Source organism: Pundamilia nyererei, unplaced genomic scaffold (genome assembly GCF_000239375.1).
Source record: "Pundamilia nyererei isolate P.nyererei 1_Seehausen unplaced genomic scaffold, PunNye1.0 scaffold00105, whole genome shotgun sequence".
NCBI classification, from domain to species: domain Eukaryota; kingdom Metazoa; phylum Chordata; class Actinopteri; order Cichliformes; family Cichlidae; genus Pundamilia; species Pundamilia nyererei.
The window spans coordinates 243,951-265,070 of NW_005187506.1; the positions used below are offsets into that span (position 1 = coordinate 243,951).

Genomic DNA, 21,120 nt, shown 5'->3' on the forward strand with positions numbered 1-21,120 from the left:
TTACTGTACAGTATGGAGTGCATAATGTTGAAGTTCCAGTAGTGAAGCTGAGGTGTCTATGAAGTGTTCAGCAGTCTGATGGCCTGGTGGAAGAAGCTGTCTCTCAGTGTGTGGCACAGAAGCTCACGTCTCATCACTTGGTTTAGCTAAGACGTGACAGTGGGGTAAAAACATCTGGAGTAGCTGCTACAGTCGTCTTTCACCTGGCTGCAGGTGAAAGAGATGGCCCTGAAGCAGGAGCCAGAATGAAAGCATGCTGCAGGCACGGCTGCAGACAGGTGTGGGCGTACCTGAGACTGCTGAATGATTGAACCAACCTGACTCTGGTGCTCAGGAGGAAACGCTTCATATTCCTGAGATAGCTTTGGGGTGTCTGTGATGATCAACTCGTGACGTCTGAATCCTCCTTAATCTTACAACCAGCTCAGCTGACAGGAACACTGCAGGTGCTGATGTGGGTGCAGAGCTGTGAGCGTGCGCACTTTCACCTCCGACACTAACGACACCTTCAGCTGCTGACTCATTTTATTTCTTTCACTGTGTAAATAAGAGTAAAGCCACCAGCCGAGTCGAGCTGCTTTCTAATGTTTCTCTCTCGTAAAGTAAATCTCCTTTTAATGCAGCCGAGAAAATTCCCCGCTGACAGCAGCGCTCCGAGCAAGACTGTTATCAAACTCGCGGCAGCTCGGCCATCTGTCTGTCTGCCTCATCTACGCTTATTTACACAGAACGAGAGGCAGAGGGGGATCTGTGCGGCGCTGCAAACCTCCGGGGTTTTGTTCTTCTAAACTCCGCTCAGTCATCAGCCGCTCCTCAATCCCAGAAACACGTCTCTCGCTCTGAGACTCAGAACTGATCTGCAAACAGCGAGGACGAGAGGAACGCTGCTGGAGAATAACAGTGATCACTGAGACGGAGGAGGAAGAGAGCACAGGAAGGAGAATCAATTCAGTTTTATTATACAGCATCAAGTAGCACAACAACAGTCGCCTCCAGGAGCTTTATACTGTAAGGTAGACCCCTTCCTGTTAAAAGGGAGTTTTTCCTTCCCACTGTCATCAAGTTCAATTCTTAATTCAGTCCAGTTTTAATTATACAGCACCAAATCACACCAACAGTTGCCTCCAGGTGCTTCATATTGTAAGGTACAGACCCAATAATAATACAGAGAAGCTCCAACAATCAGACATTATCAGTGTTGGTGACAGTAGGAAGGAGAAACTCCCTTTTATCAGGAAGAAACCTCCAACTGTGATTCGGGCCAAGAGTTCAATCTTTGTTTCACCAGAGAACTTTATTTCTAAAGGTCTGAACTCCAGGTGCACTGTCAGAGGCCATGAGATCATCGGTAACCTTCACTGAAGCTGTTTCTGTGAGGAGCGCTGAAACCTGACTGAAGTTCGTCATCACGAGAGAATAACATCAGGCTCATTAACACAGTCTCACATATTAATATATAATAACATATTTCTATGTGAGACTGTGTTAATGATAATCCATGTTGAAAGAATAATAAAGAGTCGTGTAGATGTGATGCACGCCTGATGGGGAGCTGGAAGAATCAGAGCGCTCGGCGCTTTAAGAGGATGTAAGTCTTATTTATTACTTCTGTCTAACTCTGTGAAACAAGATGTAATGCTGTGTGAGCATTACATCCTTTATTGGTTCTTGCAGGTTGTACAGGCTCCTCGAATTAACAGATGCTGTCTAACCAAGAGCAAGGATCCGTGATGATGAGCGCTGCAGTTAACGGTATCAGAGGACAGTGGGCTCAGCATCCCAGCACAGGCAGTCAGTGTCAGTCTCCTCCTCACCAGGTAAATTCATCTCTGTGAACTCACAGGATCACAGACTCGGAGGCTTTGAACGGAGAGCCGGTCCAGGCTCCCTGTAAACGGGTCTGAGCTCCAGTGAGTGAAATTGTTGGATTTACGATGTTATTGCTAATTAGCAGTTAGCTGTGTGTCTAGACAGAAAGCAGGAAAAACCTCCACAGCCACCCTGGTAGTGATGTCATATAATAATAATAATGGATTGCATTTATATAGCGCTGTTCAGGGCCCTCAAAGCGCTTTACAATGCCACTATTCATTCACTCTCACATCCACACACTGGTGGAGGCAGCTACAGGTGTAGCCACAGCTGCCCTGGGGCAGACTGACACAGGCGAGGCTGCCATATCGTGCCATCAGCCCCTCTGGCCATCACCAGTAGGCGGTAGGTGAAGTGTCTCGCCCAAGGACACAACGACCGAGACTGTCCGAGTCGGGGCTCGTTAACCTTCCGGTTACAAGACGAACTGCCAACTCTTTGAGCCACAGTGATGATTACAATGAGCTGAACCTCATTTACATGAAAGTGATAAACTGCAGTATTTGTTTCCCTTTGTACTCAGCGAATACTTAATTGTCAGCGAGATGGGGACAGCCTCTTTGTTCGTACTGGTTTCAGATGACACCAGTTTAGTTTTGTGCGTCTGTGGGAACTTTCCCGTTTTGTTCTCAGATAAAATATTCAGTCAGACACGCCTACCCACCTTCAGGTGTAGGCGTGTGAGGTAGACGCCTTTGCGTGGCCAGGTATGCTTTGCATTCTGGGATGCAGCACCGCAGCTGTGCAGAGTGCGGCTGGGCCTGAAACGATGCACCTTCTATAAGTGCAAAGAAATGAAGGTCATTTTCCATCTTTTTGTTGCAGAGCGCTGCTCACAGTTACGACGCGGCGCTCTCGTCCCCCTCGGCTCTCATGACACAAACTTCAGAGTCTCTAAGCCAGTTAGCAGCAGACGGCGAGGAGCCCGAGGAAGCTGAGCCTCGAGTCCTTATGTGGCCGAATATTCAGAGGAATCGGAGACGCTCTGCAAACAGCTGAGTACGCATCAGAAAAATAATGCATCCGTCCAACTGTGCTTCATGTTCGTGATAGCAGAGGCCGGTGTCGTCGGTGTGATTCTGGGGTTTGTGGGGCACCGAGCATCCATCACTTTATGGGTCGTAACACCAGTACAGTCAGCTCAGTGTAACGATGAACATTTTCTTTAGTAAAGAAAACGAAAAATGCGTTTTTCCAACAGACAAAATAAAATATTAACCGAACAGGACAAATAGGCAGGATTTGATATATAAAAGAAGAAATGTCCCGTCCAGCCACTGTGAACCATGTTTCTGGACATTAAATGTTTGAACGTTAAGATAAGATGAGCTTTATTAGTCCCACACGTGGGAAATTAGTTTTGTCACAGCAGGAAGTGGACAGTGCAAAAGTTATGTAGCAAAAATGAGAATATAATAAGAATAAATACAGTACACAACTGTACAGAATAGAACAAAATAAATACTATATACAGTAGAATAAAATAGAATAAAATATACAATAGGATAAAAATAGAATACAAATTCTATATACAAGTAAAATACAACGATGGCAGAAAAGAGTGTTGCACATGTGTGGATGTGTGTGCTTGATTAAAGATAAAAGCCTGACGCTGTCACTGGTCAGCACGAGTCAGCATGTGTCCAGGACAGATGAACCCTTTGAGCACACTAATAAACACCAGAACAACTCGTTTCTCATATGTGCTCATATTTCATGCAACATTTCAACAGCAAAGACTTTTTACAAAAACATCAGTAAGTAGTCGAATCCAAAACTCTAAATTCTGCAGTTTTTAGATGAATATAACAGGATTATTTCAGGTGTCTTCTGTCTGCAGACTCTGATGATAGCCTTATCCTGCTCTCTGATTGGCTCTTTGGACCTGCTCTGCTCATAGCTTCATATCTCTGTGGTTGGATTAGAGGAGCTTTGCTCAGCTCAGCTGATGAGTGTGCAGTCCTCTTCCTGATCAGTGACCTGTACTCGTCGGTCGGTTGCTGTCGAGCCTCTGAAGCTGTCTGTAGTTTGTGCAGGTTTTTGTTTTTTGCGCGTATTCGTCACACCTGTTGTTACGGTAACCAGCTGATGGATCGGAGCAGGTTTGGTCGCCGCGATTAGCGAGGAAGAAACAAACGCTCGAGCAGCGTAGAGTAACCATCCCTGGAGCGCAGCGTTTGGGTGAAAGGCTCAGTCAGGCCGAGCTCGGCGTGATTAATGTCCTCTTTGCAGCTCGGCCTCTTCACTCCTGCAGAGCTGCGCGTCAGCGCCGACCACGCAGCCTCTCCGCCCGCTCGGCGCTGCTCCGCCGTCAGCTCCTGGATGGATCCGGCTCCCTCTTCTGTGTGCGGTCCCATCCATCACGGGCAGCTGGTGGGTGCCCGGGCGACATTGTGTTTATGCAACTTAAAGAGCTTTTCTCTGGCCCGCCACATTGATGTATGGCCCAGGAGCCCAAAACAGATGATGTGTGCAGAGGGAGGATAGCAGAATGGATGAGGGCGCCAGCGAGCTGGATGCACCTCACTGGGAGAGTCTGTTGATATTCACGTTAATAACGCAGTGCTGGGGATGAGGCGGGGTCGGCTGATGCTGTGCTTCTGCTGGAAGATTTAGAGGCTTCTGCAGGGAATGTGAGGCGCTGGCTGGTTTGATATTGCAGCGCTGCATGCCGCTTTAATACCGAGTGGGCTTTGCTCACGGTCTTGAAGGTTTTGGGGGATGTTGCGACATATTGGAAGTGACAGCAGCAACTGCTGAGGCTGATTGGAAAATTACGGCTCTTTCAGGTTGTATGTAAAACAGGAAGATTGATTGAGTTCTAAATGTTGCTGGTTTGGCTCTAAATCAAGTGTGAAATCTGAAAATGAACATCTCTGCGAGCGCAGCGAGCTGCGAGAGGAGGCAGAAGTGTGGTTTCAGCGAAGCATGCGCCGAATGCCAACGACGCTGCTGCATCTCTGCAGCTTTTATTTTTGGGGTTTCTTTGAACCTTCATGTCGTAGCATCAGCTCGTCGCAGATTAGGAGCTCCACCTTTTGGCGTCGAGTGTGTCCCATCTCCCGCAGAGACCGGGTGGTTGGACATGAACTGTCCCATCGGCTCTGCACAAGTTTAGAAGCAGAGACTTTCAGCTGTCCTCTGGATTTGTTTTTAACACCTAATCAAACATGTATGAAACACGGAAACGCGTCTCACCACGTCCTTCCTGCCTCCAAGTGTTGTCATGATCCTGGGTCTTTTGACCCAGCGTTTTAAGTTTGAGTTTATTTTGTTCATTAGGTTATTAGACTCCTTGTGTTTTCTTCCCCTGTATTTAAGTTCCCCTCACCCTTCGTGTTTCATGCTGCGTGTCTTATGTTATCAAGTTTGTATTATCATGTCTGTCTCATGGTTCCTGTTTTATTTTGAAGGAGTCGTGTGTTCTTTGTTCATTGTATTTAGTTTCACTTCCCTTGTCCTCTCATTAGGCTCATGTCAGTCAGCTGTTCCTCCGTGTGTTCCCACTTCCCCTAATCACCTGCTGTGTATTTAAGTCCTCTGTTTTCAGTGTGTGATTGTCAGGTCGTCTGTTGTCCACGCCATGTTTCCCGTGCTTCCAAGTTCCTTGTCTAGGTTTTTCTTATTGTTTGTTTAGATTTCCCAGTTTAGGTTTGTGTTAATTTTGCTTCAGTTTCCTTGCCCTGTTGTTTGTACCTTTTTTACCAGCCATATTAAACGGCTCGCTTTTTGTTAACATTCAGGTTTGGTTCCCTGTTCCTTGGAGGCTGCATTTTGGGTCCTTTTTTCAATTCATACAGTCTGCCCTCGCCAGACTGTGTCACCTTTAAACCCTGAATAGTTTCTTTTGGTGTGCATCAGTGTGGATATTAGTCACATGTTCATGTAAACAACAGTAACATCAAACCATTACGTGTGTGAGATGTGGTTTTGATGTCAGGGTTACAGTTAGGTTAGGGAAAGCAATGAGATGTCCTCACTAACACAGCTAAACGAGAATGTGTGTTTCTCCAGACACCAGCAAACGATGCTTCGCACGACGTGAAACTTCCATGTTAATCCAGACTCATCACGAGAACGTGGTCTGTGGACCATCTCAGAGCTTCCTGGAGTCCACAAACGTTTGCGTGGTGCTTCTTTGCTTTTTCCACCATCCAAAAACCAATAAACTGGTTCCTCCCACTCTGCAGGCCTCTCAGGTCACAGAGCGCTGGATCAGTTAAAGGTCCGCCCTGAGTCTGGGGCCGTCACGATGCTGGAACAGGAAGTGTGGTGACGGCTTCCTGTACCCCTCTGCGTGCACGCAGCAGTGGCTGGGAGAAAGAGGGCGGCCCTGGGTGGGTGGCGTGGGCCCAGACTCCCGTCAGTCACAGTGATTGACTTTTCCACTTGAAGGACACGAGCGTCTTTCCTCCCTCTCCTCTGGGAAGCTTCAGCGTCTAACTCGAGCGTTTAAAAAGACAAAGTGTCAAAGCGCTAATCGACTTCTGAAAGCGCCGCGCTCACTTTCATTCTGTCGCTCTTCCCAAAATAAAGAGGGAGAGGGGAAGATACAGTTCTTTGGCAGGCGGGTTAATAACTCGCTTTGCTGTGGACGCCTTAAATTGGTTTCCATTGACACCTGCTATCTCTGAGCCGATAGCAGGGGGGACCTCATCAAGTGCAGACGCCGATGCCGCCGAGCAATAACGTCCATCCGGCGCCGTGTCAGAGCCGGACTTTTGTTCCGTAGCCGTCACTCGTCAGTGATGCTTCCCGATGATAAATCGTTCATTTCCATTCGTGCAGCTTTAATTGCCTCGCCACGAGGTTGGGCTTATCTCACAGTAGACATTCAAATATTGAAATATTTGTCATTACCGGCCCTTTTTTGTCAGAGGAGGCAGAGAATCCCTGATGAACGTCTGCTGAAGGAGGAAACTCTGAATCAGCAGTTTGTGCTTTAGGTGGGGCTGCCTCCAGCCTCCTGCTGATGTCATCAGCTGCTCTTTATCTCCTCACACCCGCCCATCACCCTTCTGTGACACAAGAGCAGTCCTGTCACTTATACCACAGGTGTGTGTGAATGAGGGGGACACGAGGAGGAGCTGAGGACATGCAGGTGGTCCCAGCAGCAGGGGGTCGATCCTTCCTCTCAATGCTTTGCTGCTATTCTGTGTTTGTAGAGGCTGGAGGTCAGGAGAGGTTTGGCGTGTTATTGGAGGGTGATGATGAAATCAGCAGACAGCTGCGGAGGAGGCGTGGACTGAGGCTGAGCACAGGGACGTGATTGGCTGCAGCTTCTATTCTCTCTGTTACTTTTTTCCATCGTGATTAAACTGCCGGCTGCTCTGTGCTCCTCAGCCTACACGCTGATGCAGGAGCTCTTCTTCTTCAGCCGCTGTAGTCTGAACTTTATGGGGGGGGCATGAGGCTAAACAGTCTGGATCACATGAATAAGGTTCCTGACCTGCTGCAGTTCCTCTGACATCCAGCAGGGGCAGCAGTGAGTCAGCCCCCATAGGCCCTGTGTTTCCCTTCATAGCAGGGGCGGGTTTTGATGATCCATTTATCGATTACAATCGATTCTAGCTTGGATAACGTGATATCGATTCATTAAAACCCCCAATCTATTTTTAAATGTAAATTTATTTTTTACTCCAAACGCCAGAATCTCAGGTTAAACCTCACAAATTCCAACAACCACCAAACAGCTGAAACAGTAAATGAGAGCAGGAACACGATTCTGCACAAAGACGTAAACGCAAAGCGCCGACGCATCAGAATCAGCGAGCTGTCGCCCCCGACGGCACGGACACGGTCGGGGCTGAAAGCCGACAGCTCGCTGATCCTGATGTTTCGGTGGGTCGGCGCTTTGTGTTTACGTCTTCTTTGTGTTTGATTCTGAAGCTGCAGTTTTGTTGCTCTCCAAACAATATTGACCGAACCAGCAGCAAGAAAAGATCCAAACTACGCTTCAGCATCAGGTCATGTTCAGATGTTGAGTCAGTTTTTGATCGACTGCTGAATATTTTCAGGGTCATCTGCTATAAAATCCCAGACCAGGAAAACCTTCATGTGTTTCTGTTTCATCCTCAGCTACTTTGACACAAAGGCCTCTGCTGCGACGCTCACACCTGTGATAAAGTCTCACAGTGTCAGCTTTCTTTTCATAGATATAAAATATGGACATGTGCTGATAAGTGATCAGAATTATAATATTTCTGACTGATTCGAATTGAATTGAATTGAATTGAATCGATTCCAGAAATCAGTGACGACACCCAGCCCTACCTCATGACACCTGATTTTATAACTTACCTGTTAAACTATATTAAGGCTTTAAAGTCTGTAAAGTTTGCATTATTAGGGGCGTGGCCTCTTTGACCCACAGGTGGCTGTAGCTGATAGGCTGATCCGGACTCTCGACATCATGTGACCAATAATACAGGGAGCTATATTATAAGTATCATGTAATAATAGTGTGAGGTGACAGGTGACCCTGCCTTTACCTGTGGAAACAACACACTGAATCAGGTGTGCTTCAGCTGGGCTGTCGGCCGTCCTGCTGCTGATCTTCATGGATCTCAGCTCTTTCATAACATCTGTGTCACTGTTATGGGTTTAACTGATATGTCAAATAGTTTTTGTGAACCTGCTTGTGTGTGTCTGTGGAGCGAGGTGTACATCAGAGTGCTGTGCTTTGTCCTTTCACCTGGGACGAGTCGTGCTCAGGTGATTCAAGCTGTCGCCCGGGGACTAGTTTACTGAACCGTGGCAACGCTTACTTCCTGTTTCCTCCCAAACGCCCCAAAGAGCTCAGCGCTCCGGAGCGTGACAGCGAAGCCGCTCTGATTGCTTTAAACGATGCTTCGTGGTGCTCGCAGCGGTCCGGGCTGGAAGGGCGATAAACGGCGCGCTTCATTAATGGATGAGCTGCGTTTGTCTCCTCGGGACAGGAAATGAACCCGGCCTCGCTGTCAGGCTCCTCTGACTCGTTAAAGCCGGACGCTTTTTGCTCCAGCTCCAAAACTTTTTTCTCTTATTGCAAACAAGCTGCATTTTCCACTGCAGTGGCTGCTGAAGAGCTCCGTCAGCATGTTTGCCTGCTGCGAGGATATCAGTGCTAATACGACTGCTGGCATCTCCTCCTTCCTCACAGAAACACTAATTGGTTTGGCGGCGGCTAATCTAATTGGACACCAAAGGTTAGTTATGTGAATCCACACGAAGCCGAGCCCTCCCCACAGCCGCTCTTATCTGCGGCTCAGGCAGGCTGAGGAGGACGTGCGGGGGGAGGCAGCCAAAGTCCTGCTCTATCGTTACTGGCAGGGCTTCAGGGGGAGGGGCTAACTGCAAAGAGACGCACAGGGAGAAGTTTGTTTCTTCTGATTTTCTTCTTCCTCTTTAAAAAGTGGATCAGTATTCCGGCCTTTTTCCACCGGGACATGTAAACCACGGAGCGCAGGCTCTCTGAGAGGCTGGCAGGGTTCAAGCGAGCACGTGGAGGATCTCTCTGGACTCTTCTCATGTGGGGAAGCATCAGGGAGTTCATTCTGAGTGGACCTGTTACACGTTTCACACGTCCACACGAGTGACACTTGCAGTGGATATAATCTCATAAATAACCTGGATGTGCTCTGGGGGGGCGTGTGTTCGGTGTGTGTGAACGCTGTGTTCGAGGTCAGCTGCAGCGTGTGCTGTTTCCACGCGGCGCCAGACAAGACGAAGCGTCTTTCACGGATTTCCTCGACATGTAAATCATTGAGTGTCTGCGAGTTTGCAGTGACGTGGCGACCTCTCTGACCACGGGCAGTGCTTCCATTGACCTCCACGTTTGGCTGATGGCCGGGCAGATGCGGTCTTATCGCCGACCTCCTCGACCTCCATCTTTTCTCCACGCAGCAGCTTATCTCCATGTTGGAGATAAAGACGTGGAGAGGCCAGGCGAGCGCAGCTTATCTGTGCTGTGCGCTCGCCGTCTGCAGACACAGAGCTCCATTCTGTTTGCTTTACTGCACATGTGCACGTATACGCGCATGTGTAGGTGACGCTGCAGCTCACAGGCTGACATCACGTCTTTCACCGCTCTCAGTCGCTGAGAGAGCAGCTTCTCTGTGCTGGTGACCAGCCGGACGGCGTGCGTCGTGCAGCCGCTCAAGCGAGCTGAGCAGGACTTCCTCATAGTGAAGAAACATTCTTATATGGTCATCTTAAGGAGCGTCTTAAGAGGCAGCCAATCAGAAGAAAGCTGGATTTAAGGAAGGGGGAGGGGCCTTTTTTTAGACTAGGAAGTGACGGGCTGTAAGATAAAGAAGGATTATTGTGAACAGTGAATCATGCAAAGCTGCTGTGAAGGGTCACACGAGAGCGTGTTTCAGGGTCGTCATGGATACACAGACGGCGTTTCTAAAAAAAATAACCAAATGTTTTATTTCATGTTGATACATTCTTGGACGACACCACAGAATAGTTGCATGAGTGGCCAAATGTAAATCTCTCCCACAACATTGGCACATAAGCAGCAAGGGCAACATGAATATACCAAGTACAAACAGTAGAAAACATACATGCTTCCACTTTTAAAACGTGTTTTTCTTTTTTAAATATATATTCTCCGTGTGTTTCTCCCGCAGGGAATAAGAAACCGAACAAAGCCGCATTCTGCCGAGCGAGAACGTTTCCGAGGAACCGAAGAACGGACGATTCGGAGCAGACAGGTGGGATCGACTGTGGCACAGAACTTTTTTTTCTAGTTCAACATCAAACATATCAGGCATGCATTGACAACCTCGACATCGACACCTTTAGTTGGTTTTTTTAGTCCATGAAATCAGCAGAGACTCAGCCTGGACCGAAGGAGGCTCCCTCGGGGTAAGGGTCCGCCCCTCACCCCCACCGCCGCCATCAAACACCTACAAACAGTGTGTGGAGAAGAACACGCATGTCGGGGAGGGAATGTTTCATCAGGTGACCACGAACGGCTTTAAAAACACTTAAAAACTGTTTTGGCTCCGTGTCACGGCCAGCTGAACGGTCAGACCTGCTGTGTTTGTCAAAGCCTCTGAAAACGCCGTTTCTCACAACACTGAGGGTTTGCTTCATTCAGCTGATTCTCACCTGGAATAAACCTCGTTAATCTGCTCGTGCGAGTAACCGTCTCCAGGCCGGCGTGACTGAGGTCCAAACAGGAAGCAGAGGGTAAAGGAGGTCTCGGCGCTCCCAGTCGTTCGTTTTAACTTTCAGAGCATCAGATCGTCGACATATAAGCAAAAAAAAATGGAGCACGACTCTCCAAAAGGCTTCAACCTCTTTTACTCTGTTTCACTGTTTGGATTTCCACCGTGAAGATTTTTTAATGACTAAACTGTGCTGGGTAAACGCTGTAGTAGCTGGTAAAAGAGGCTGAGGGTGGAGCTGCAGGGGCCAACAGCACGGACGTAAGCTTGTGACCACGCAGCTCAGGTATGATATTTTTTAATCATGTTTATTAAAGAAGTTTATTTCAATGATTGTGTATTTTTGAAACGACCTCTTGTCTTTTTCAGGGGGACAATAAAACCGTGTTTGGTCCCTGATTGATGGGAACAGGCCAAGTCCAAGAAAGAGTAAAATAAGTCCTCTTACTCCACCCGCAGGGGTGTGGGTGGAGTAAGAGGACTGGGGTCAGGACGGTGCAGGTACCGCTCCGAGGCTACACAGTGGCTAACTGCCAGCAGACACTCCCAGAGCAGGCACTGTAAAATCCTCTGCTGCCTTCAGCCCTGCAGCTGTTTCCTGCATGCAGCCCAGTGAATTCTGGGATATGTAGTCAGGAGCAAACGAGCCGAGCGAGTCATAAAACTTTGTTTTCAGAGGCTTTTTCTTCTCACGTTTGCAGGATAAAAATCTGAGTCCAGGTGGCAGCGCGAGCGAAGCCCTCCAAATCTCCGAGCGAAGAAGAATATGGCTTCAATAAAACCGAGAAGCAAAGTACATCTGTCGTCGGCATGGCAACCGCAGCCGTCTTGCAAACCAACAGAAAGCAAACCAACGGAAAGAGGCCGACATATAAGCCATAAAGAACTACACACGCGGACAGGAAGGTGAGAACTTGCAGTTTGGAAGTACATAAAGAGACACGAGGGGGCGGGCTCACACTTCGTTTGACATCACCGGCGGCACGGAGCCCATCGGCGCCGCCCAGTCATCGCCGCCCGATGCATCCGCCGCGTTCGACCTCACAACCACTGGCATCACTTCAACGACAAAACAATTAGATTTTTATTTCTGGAGCTTTTCTCGACCCGGAGGGGTCAGAGTTCAGAGGTCGTCCCACCACGCTCCGCTTTGCACCTGAACGTCTCCGATGGGCGGTGAAGCACATGAGACCAAAAGAAGAGAAAGAAAAAGTCCTGCACGTCGCCGCTTTTCTCCCGTTGCTCGTCCTTCTTGCAGGAGATCAGACATCTCGCTCTGCAGTGACGGAGGAGCGCCGTTAGATCACGAGGTTGTTGTAGCTCACGTACTTCTTCTTAGCTGCTGGACCTGGGGACGGCAGGAGACACAGAGGTCAGATTCGGTCCTCACGGCTGCTTGAAGAGCAGAGGTGAAGGTTAATGATGGAGCAGGGATGAGGTGATGACAGACGTCCGGGTAAGTAAAGCTTGAATTATGAACTCTCAGCAGGGAGGACGGGACGGTGAGAGGTCATAACTCAAAAGCATCTGCAGCAGAGGGAGAAACAAAAGGAGTGTGGGCTTATCTGAGGGTCGACCGATCAGCCGCTGCGGTGGGTCTAACTTTGAGCCACAGGTGGCGCTAAAGAGCTGAAGATGGAAAGATGGCAGCTGATGAAAAGACTGAATCTGTGAGGGATCATTCATCTGCACATGCTCAGTAGAGTCTTCACATCTTGGAAAAATGCTTTTAACCCTTTATTTACCATCTTATAAGCAAATCTTCAAATGACTGCAAAATTCAAACGGTTTTAAATTTAAAGCCAAACTGACGAAAGACGTCCGTCGGGCCTGTAAATACACGCTGGTAAATAAAGAGTTCATGGATGTTTGAAAGGTTTGTGTACTTTTGTGTGTTTTTGTACTTGTACTCAGTGGGAACAGCCTGCCTCGTGTCTCCATGCCGTAGATTTCATGGATTACGCCCCCACAACAGCGCCGTCATTTCAACATGACGTGCCCACAGACCTGGAGAACACCTCCAGCTGCAGGTGTTTCACTAACAGCTCGCTGAGCCGTGAATCAAACGCGTGTTCAGGTGTCGGCCCGCGGTGGCAGTCCTACGACGAGCTTCAGCCTCTGATGGAGGACGGCAAACATGCTGCTGTACTGTTGGCTGTGTGACGCAAACATTGTTATTAGAGTTCATTGAAATATTCGGCTCCCTGTGTTTTGCACCTGGAATAAACTCAAGGATCAGTCTCTAACATGTTCCTGCCTGTAACACTCGATCGGCTCGCCGCGCTCTCTTCATTAAAGCACTCGCCACGTTGCTCGTTTGTAGCACAAACCTGTAACATCTGTGAGTAAATATGGTGCGTTGCTGTGGGTGTGCGGTCCAGCCGAGCTCCTGCAGACACCTGATCCGTGTCGGTGCTGAAGCTCTGCAGAGTTAGCACGCGGCTCCTGAATGACGCAGGAAGCTGAGCGTGACGTGTTCGAGGGGTTCAAGGTGAGCTGTGCAGCTCCACCACCTCCATATCTCCCTGCTGCAGCCCCCCCGCTGGCACTTGACCCTCAGCATTCGTCCGGTGACGAATGGCTGGGAACCAGGAGCCGCCATCAATCGTGGCAGATAAAAGAGAAAACGGCTGCGTTTGCATATTCAGCAGCTCTGACTTTGTGTCTCATTCACATTCAGGAGCAACATCTCCAGCTCGTCTGACAGCGGTGGGCGGAGCCTGATGATAACCGAATAAATTAACTCAGTCAAAAAAAAGAAGACGTCTCTGTTCATTCTCCCCCCCCCCCCGTCTGCAGTCAGACTGTTTCTGTGCAACACTCATCATAAACAGTCAGTCTGGCTATAATTAGGCCTAAAATAATGGTTCCAGATTAAATGATAATGAGTCTCCTTTAACGCAGCTGAAAGCGTCTCAGAAAACTCACAGACCCCAAAAAGCCGACGTCTGGGAAACTCGTTTATTTCTGCTCCGTGCAGAGAGTGAGATTACTCGCTGAGGAGCATCGGTAAGGGAGCTGGTCGCTCTCGGCCTCATCGTTACAGAGGGGAGAAAACGCCAGTCTGTATGACCTTTCACACACGCGTGTATACAAACCTGTGTCACACTTTTACACACAGGCTCAGCTCAATGACAGAATATCAACAGGAATAATTGATGAGCTTCACCTGTGGCTGCTCCCCCTGCTGGAAACACAAGATAGTACCGCCGGTTTTCCTACAGGCTTTTGGGGGTGTGGTCACATGAGGCCCACTAACGAGGATCTGATTACCGTCACGACGCTCAGAAATCCGCCGCGGTCCTGTCATGGATCAGTCGGCCATCTCTGGCCTCGGCGTGCTGCTGCACTGGGCTGTTTTCACAGCTGCTGACTCACAGACCGCGGAAGTGTTGGAAAGTCAAATCGCTCCAAAAATAAACGTTCGTCTCGGCCTCTGCCGGCGGCGTGGAGAGAGAGGCGGCGAGGCCTCATACCGCAGGATGGAGAGACAGCGAGAAAGCGGTCTTTGTGGTGGAATCAGCTGGAGGAGCGGGGAGGATGGAGACGGAGGTGAGGAGTAGGAGGAGGAAAGAGAGGATTTACAAAGTGAAGGAGGAGGGGAGCGCTGAGGCGCTCGAGGCCGAATGAGAGGGGAGGCGGAGTGGCGAGCGTGGGCCGGCCCACAGATGGCTCTGCCCCCCCCGGTGTGCCATAACTAACTACAGTGACTGATGTGCTGTAATTATGACGGGGCCTCGGGCTGCGCCACTGAGGTTTTCCCGCGGGGGTGTCATTATTTATGGTTACAGCCACGGCGCCTTGAGGAGCCTCCCGAGTTTTACTGAGAGCAGCTGAAGCTGATCCAGATTAATCAATCAAACCAGGACCCGGTTTTACCGCCACTGTTTCTCAGACTCTGGCGTCTCCTCTGCGATGTCTGCAGGACGAGGACAGGAGTGATTCTTATTGACAGACCCTGCAGACGGCCGCCGTCACGGCCACTGAGGAACTCTGGACTCTGAAAGCTGATGTTTGCATTTGTACTCTGCCATCATGAAGAGCAGAGAGCTCAGCACGTTACAGAAACGCCACGCCTGCACAGGCGGCGTGCGAGCTGCAGTTACAGCCTCTTGTTCGAGCCGATACGCGTGCGTGGATCACGTTACCACCACGGCTGCTGATTCTGGACTTGGTGCCCATTTGTGTCTATATTTCTTTAATGCAGCTCCACAAATCAAGCATACGTTTTAAATCCTGACATCTGTGGTGTGGGAGGAGCTACATGCGCGCTTTCTCCTGGTGACACGGTGCATTAAATTAGCTCACTGAGGCAGAGCCGTCTCTGCGTCAGGGGTCCCGGGAGGGGCTTCAGAGGTTCAACAGGAAGATCCTGCACATCAGGAAACAACCAAACTTAGGCTCCTCGATCTGCCCGATCACTCGGTGTGGCGAAAGCCCGGTGGGCTGTGTGACGGTCCCAGGTGAGGTGGCGGACACAGTGGTCTCACGGGGGCTCTGGGAGCTCTGGATTGGCCATGACTGGGACACTCTCTGAGCACGTGCAGAGCCCAAAGCTGGATGAAGGCCTGCTGCGTCGGCTGGATGTTTCACAGCAGGTTCAACAGCTGCACACTTTACATCCTGATGGACTCAGGAGCGGCGCAGGAACCCCGGAGGTCACCGGGGGTCGGACGTGCAGTTAAAGCACCGGAGGACGGCCTTAAATCTGCTGCTCGGAGCGCCACGCTACAACCTCCTCGTGTAAAAGTTAAAGTCGGTTGAAAGAGGGCGGTAAAGAGCCGAGGACGTCACTTTTACATCCCCTCCCCACTCGGGTCTCTCTCCTCCTCCTCAGACCTCCAGGAGAAAATGGATCAAGGTCGGGACAGCAAAGCAGAAGATTAATTTGCTCTTACCTCTGATAAATTATGAAATTAGCCTGTGAGGGGGAGAAAAACATGATTTGGTGAGTGGTCCCAGAGGGAACCCCACTGTGAGCTGGTAATTTGATCACACAGACATGTAATTTCAACTATTCAACTATTTCTGAGAAGCTGCGAGCCGAAGCTTTCCGCTGACTCTGCTATTACTGCGGCGTTTCTCAGCGGCGTCAGGAGCGCATCCTCGTCCTGCACCTGCTCGTTCCCACCTCGCGTTCCTTTAGCGTCACTCAGAGCAGCTGTGATCAAGTTCAGGACGTCTCCGAGGACATTTAGGTGTCTCCAGAATGGCTGACTTCCTGTTAGGACTCGTGTAGCTGCAGCCTGTGAGCTCACGCTGAAGCATTAATGACCTCGAGCTCAGTTTGGTCTGCTGTCAGCCACCTCTTCCTGTCATGTGATGGTGATTGGCTCCGCCCACAGGGAACTTCCGGTCCTTTGTCAGGCTGCGCCTGCGGGTGATGAAACCTGTGACGAGGTGACATCAGCTCGCCACGAAAGCAGGAAAAATGTTGTAAACGCCGTTTCTGGCTCAGATGGATTTCTGCTCCATGCACTGGAGGACAGAGCAGAACAGGCCCCTGCAGCCCCGTTCACTCCAACATCATCAGTCTGAATGATGTCACTGATGATGTCACGGAGACGTTTCTTGGTTTGATATGTTCAGCTGATTTGTTCTGAGAGGAGAACGATCAGAGCGACGGTCCATCGTCGACACGTCTGAGTGTGAACCCATACCGGCGAGTTTAGTGTTTGAAAACGATTCGTCACTTTGATGAAGGAATGACTGATAAACCTGTTATTTCAGCGTCTCTGTGGAACTAAAGGAAGTTACATGTGGCCCAGAGTTAGTGAGCAGCAGCCCTCCCAGAAAAGACGCCTAGGCCTGGTGGCGAGGTGGCCGGGGTGGCTGCGGGGCTCACGGAGCTCCACCCTGGGAGCGGTGTTACCTCACGATGGTAAAGGTTAAATATCTCCTCTTATCTCACACTCTGCTGAAGCAGCTTTGCATGAGTCACAGTTCAAAAAGCCCCGGACTTTGGTGCAGCTCGCTAGTTCATCCTCTGTCTCTTTAAGGCCCACCTTCTTCTGATTGGCCAGCGTTAGGAAGCCTGCTGAGGGGCAGCGCTCAGCGTGAGCCGTACTGCGTGTGCTTCTGTTTCAGATGGATTATTCTTACAGACATTTAGCTCATTGATTAAAGCTGTGGGCGTGTTCAGTTAATGACAGGAATCAGCAGAGTCGTCCTCTTCAGCCTTTACATTAAATCCATGTCTCAGATTTCTCAGTATTAACTGGAGCTCATTCAAACACAGACTCCCTGCTTTCTGTGAGATCAGCTGCTAATCCGCCCCACAGATCCCGAAAATCTGACTTTTCATGTATTTCAGAAGTTTGGAGAGACGCTAACGAGGACAACGAGGCCGTTAATGTATCCTAACGAGCCAATCATCACGCAGGTTTAGACCCACGCTGGTGTTCAGCATATAAACGTTAGTTCTTGGAGACAGGGCTGCAAAAATAAAAGCCGGTTTGTATTCAGAAACGTGATTAGCACATGCACTCATGCATTTGTAAAGGAACAGTTCAACATTTAATAAAACCCTCCTCTCCTTCCTGCTGCTTCCTGCTAAACGTAGCTTAGCAGCTGATGATCACATGCATCAGACTTTATTTTCATCGCTTCATTCATTCAGCCTGAAGCACAGAAACTGAGTGTCTGCCTGAAAGCGGCGATCAGGACGTCCAAACACACGCCGGCTCCACAGACTCGTCACAGGCAGATTTAAACATCGTGTTCAGGGTCAACGTTTCACCTCCGGGAACAACAGGGAACAAGTCTGTGACATCTTCAGTTTTATGCTCAAATTTCAAAGAAACGTTTTAGCCGCAGAATTTTATTTATGATCTGAACGAAACACCTGAGGTTTGGATTTATTTCAGATCATTCGAAGTACCAAAAATGAATCTGATAAAACGGTTAAACTCACAGAAAGCGCTCTCTTTTCTGTGAGAGAAACAGAACCTTTGAGACGTCACTCGAGGTGTTTGGATGAGCTCTTCTAACTGGTACTTACTGCTGGGGTCGACGTTCTCGCACAGCTCCGTCTTGGCCTCTCCGTTGGGCCGGTCACTGGCCTTGTGCGACAGCCGGGACGACATGGTGGCGGCCGTGACGACGGCCTTGAAGGATCGTTTCCTCTTCTGCACGTTGAGCTCCGGGTGGAAGATGATGACGTAGACTTTGGGCATGTAGAGCATGCCGAGGGCCACGGACGCGCTGAGGTTCATGGAGATGGTCAGCGTGGTGGTCTGGATGTACAGCTGGTAGGAGAGAGAGGGGAGAACGGGGTTAGTTAATGGTTTCATCTCAGAGGTGTTTTGTTCCAGTAACACTGTGAGGAACCTTGGAGTCATGTTTGACCAGGACATGTCCTTCAACACACATATTAAACAAATATGTAAGACTGCATTCTTCCATTTGTGCAACATCTCTAAAGTTAGAAATATCCTGTCTCAGAGTGACGCTGAAAAACTAGTTCATGCATTTATTACTTCCAGGCTGGACGACTGTAATTCATTATTATCAGGATGTCCAAAAAACTCCTTGAAAAGCCTTCAGCTGATCCAAAATGCTGCAGCAAGAGTCCTGACAGGGACTAGAAAGAGAGCAGATTTCTCCTGTTTTGGCTTCCTGTTAAATCCAGAATTCAAAATCCTGCTCCTCACATACAAGGTCTTAAATAATCAGGCCCCATCTTATCTTAATGACCTTGTAGTACCATATCACCCTATTAGAGCACTTGGCTCTCGCTCTGCAGGCCTACTTGTTGTTCCTAGAGTATTTAAAAGTAGAATGGGAGGCAGAGCCTTCAGTTTTCAGGCCCCTCTTCTGTGGAACCAGCTTCCAGTTTGGATTCAGGAGACAGACACTATCTCTACTTTCAAGATTAGGCTTCAAACTTTCCTTTTTGCTAAAGCATATAGTGAGGGCTGGACCAGGTGACCCTGAATCCTCCCTCACTTATGCTGCAATAGACGTAGGCTGCCGGGGATTCCCATGATGCACTGGGTGTTTCTTCCTCACTATGTGTTAACAGACCTCTCTGCACTGAATCATACTTGTTATCAATCTCTGTCTCTCTTAACAGCCTGTTCAGAGACTCCTGAACGAGCAGAGGTTCATCCATCTCCACTGCTGCTGACCTCTGACCTTTAACCCTTTAGAGCTGTGTAGTAGGTACCGTCCTGGTGACGGCTGTATTTCAGTCACGCCGCTCGCTCGTGTCAGCGGCGTTAAAGAGACTCGGGAAGCTCGCCTCACTCAGAAGCAAACTCTCGACACTTTTTATGAGCCGGTGAAGGATTGTGTTTTATTACCCGCCGTGTTCTCGACCCTCGCCTGCAGCAGAGAGCGGCAGCCGGCCGAGCCACGCCATTAATGTTTTATGCAGTGTGTATATTGCCCCTGTGTCCGAAGCCGTGGCCCCGTGAACCCAATAGAGGGCCGATACGGGCCCGGGAAGAATGCATAAAGAGGCACGGCTGTGCTGTAATGGGCTTCCCAGAGTGGCTTTCACTGAGTTCAGCCCACTGTCTTTATGTGTTATGGCCCTGCTGTCACAGTCTGAGCGACGCCATTAACGGGGAGAAGTCACAGCAGGCGGGGTGGGGCTGAGAGTTAGGGGAGCAGCGGGGAGAATATTCAGACCCGCAGAAAGGCTGCTCGCTTCCTGCGCCACGTCAGCAAGAAACTACGCCGCGCTCTGAAGGAACACAAGGCCCTGCACCACCACCTGACGCAGGTTTAATGAGCCCGCGGCGTTTACCTGCACGACAGTCTGCACGCACGTCTTCTTCTACAAAGCTGTGGCAGCAGACACACCTGCACGTGTCCAGCTCACCTACAGTATCTTCATCCCTGCAGCCCCCACCTGCAGCTCGTGTGCACAGGTGAGGGTTCCTGCCGTCTGTCAGCACCTCGCGTGCGAAAGACACCCTGACATACACGAGCTCCTCCCTGATGACCACGGTCTCGGGGTCGGAGACCTCCGCAGGTGCGAGCTGGACACACAGGTGTGTTTGCTTCGTTACAAAGAGGTGACGGACGTCAGAAACGGGCAGCGAGAGCAGCGTCTGTCTGCTCCAAGCAGACGAAGGCAAACATCGGCGAGGAGGCGGAGTCAGTGGTTTGTTTAAAGCCTGTGTGAGCTGCTGGCCCTCAGCTGTGACGGTCCACTCTGAGCTCTGGAGGAACACCTGCTCTGACAGGTGTGCGCACGATCGTGCAGTCAGGTCTGTGCGAGGCTGATGTGAATCAGCGATAAGATGACACGACTGATAGAGCCCAAACAGCAGCGCTCTTATCAGCTCACCTGCTTTAATGTCCATCTGTGAGGAGGCGGAGCTTGAGCTGAGTGATCAGCAGGTCTCTGTGGATGCAGACTGAAGTGAGCCCTCCAAACGTCATCGCTCATATACAATCTGTGGTTGTAGCTGTAGGTGGCGCTGCTCTGTTGCAGCTGTTTGGCTCTTTGTCTGTACACATCTGTCTGAGTGCTGCACATCTGGCAGCTTTTCAGCCGAGCTGGAGTGACCCTCCTCCTGAGCAGACAGCCTCAGAGCCTCTTCCAGCTTCACGTTGTGTTTCTATAATTCTTGCCTCCTATTTCCTTTGCACTTCTTCCCTTTCTGTCGCAGTCTTCATCCTTCCTCGCCTCCTTGCTTCCCTGTGACTCGTGGCGTCCCTGTGCTGTTTTCCTGACACGATGAAGGTCGTTTTCTTTCTTCGGCGTGTTTCAGCTGAAATGCTTGCGGCGTCCTTACGATGTTCTCACATGACTCCTGTTACTGCCGTCTTCTCGCCGTCACGTGGGGCCAAGCGCTCGGCTGCTCCTGCGACTCTGATTGGACAATTGGTAGTAAACAACGAGTCTGGCCCAGCATGCTGCAGACAGACTCCTCCCCCCTCATTTAAAGCCCTCCCCCCAATGAAAACGTGCTCCTCTTCTCTGAAACCACATCAAAGATGGCCGTCTCACTGAGGCGGCGTCAGGCAGCCTGCCGTTTCTGTGTGAGGCACAAAGGTGGAGGTCGACTCCATCAGGTGCAAACGCTGAAACTGACTCCAACTTATCTACGTCAGGCCCAGCTGCGGTCCGGTCGGC

At 49.9% G+C, this 21,120-nt stretch overlaps 1 protein-coding gene across 1 annotated transcript in view; it reads right to left on the reverse strand.

Annotated features, from left to right (window-relative positions):
* Positions 1 to 12,097: 12,097 nt before the first annotated feature.
* The window catches only part of grm7 (glutamate metabotropic receptor 7), a 153,875-nt gene continuing 144,852 nt past the window's right edge, over positions 12,098 to 21,120 (reverse strand). The window contains exons 9-10 of the mRNA XM_013912877.1: positions 18,031 to 18,277; positions 12,098 to 12,378 (exon numbers count right to left, since the gene is read on the reverse strand). Of these exons, the coding sequence (XP_013768331.1) occupies positions 12,329 to 12,378; positions 18,031 to 18,277 (297 nt within the window). The 3' untranslated portion in view covers positions 12,098 to 12,328. The remainder of the gene's footprint in view (positions 12,379 to 18,030; positions 18,278 to 21,120) is intronic.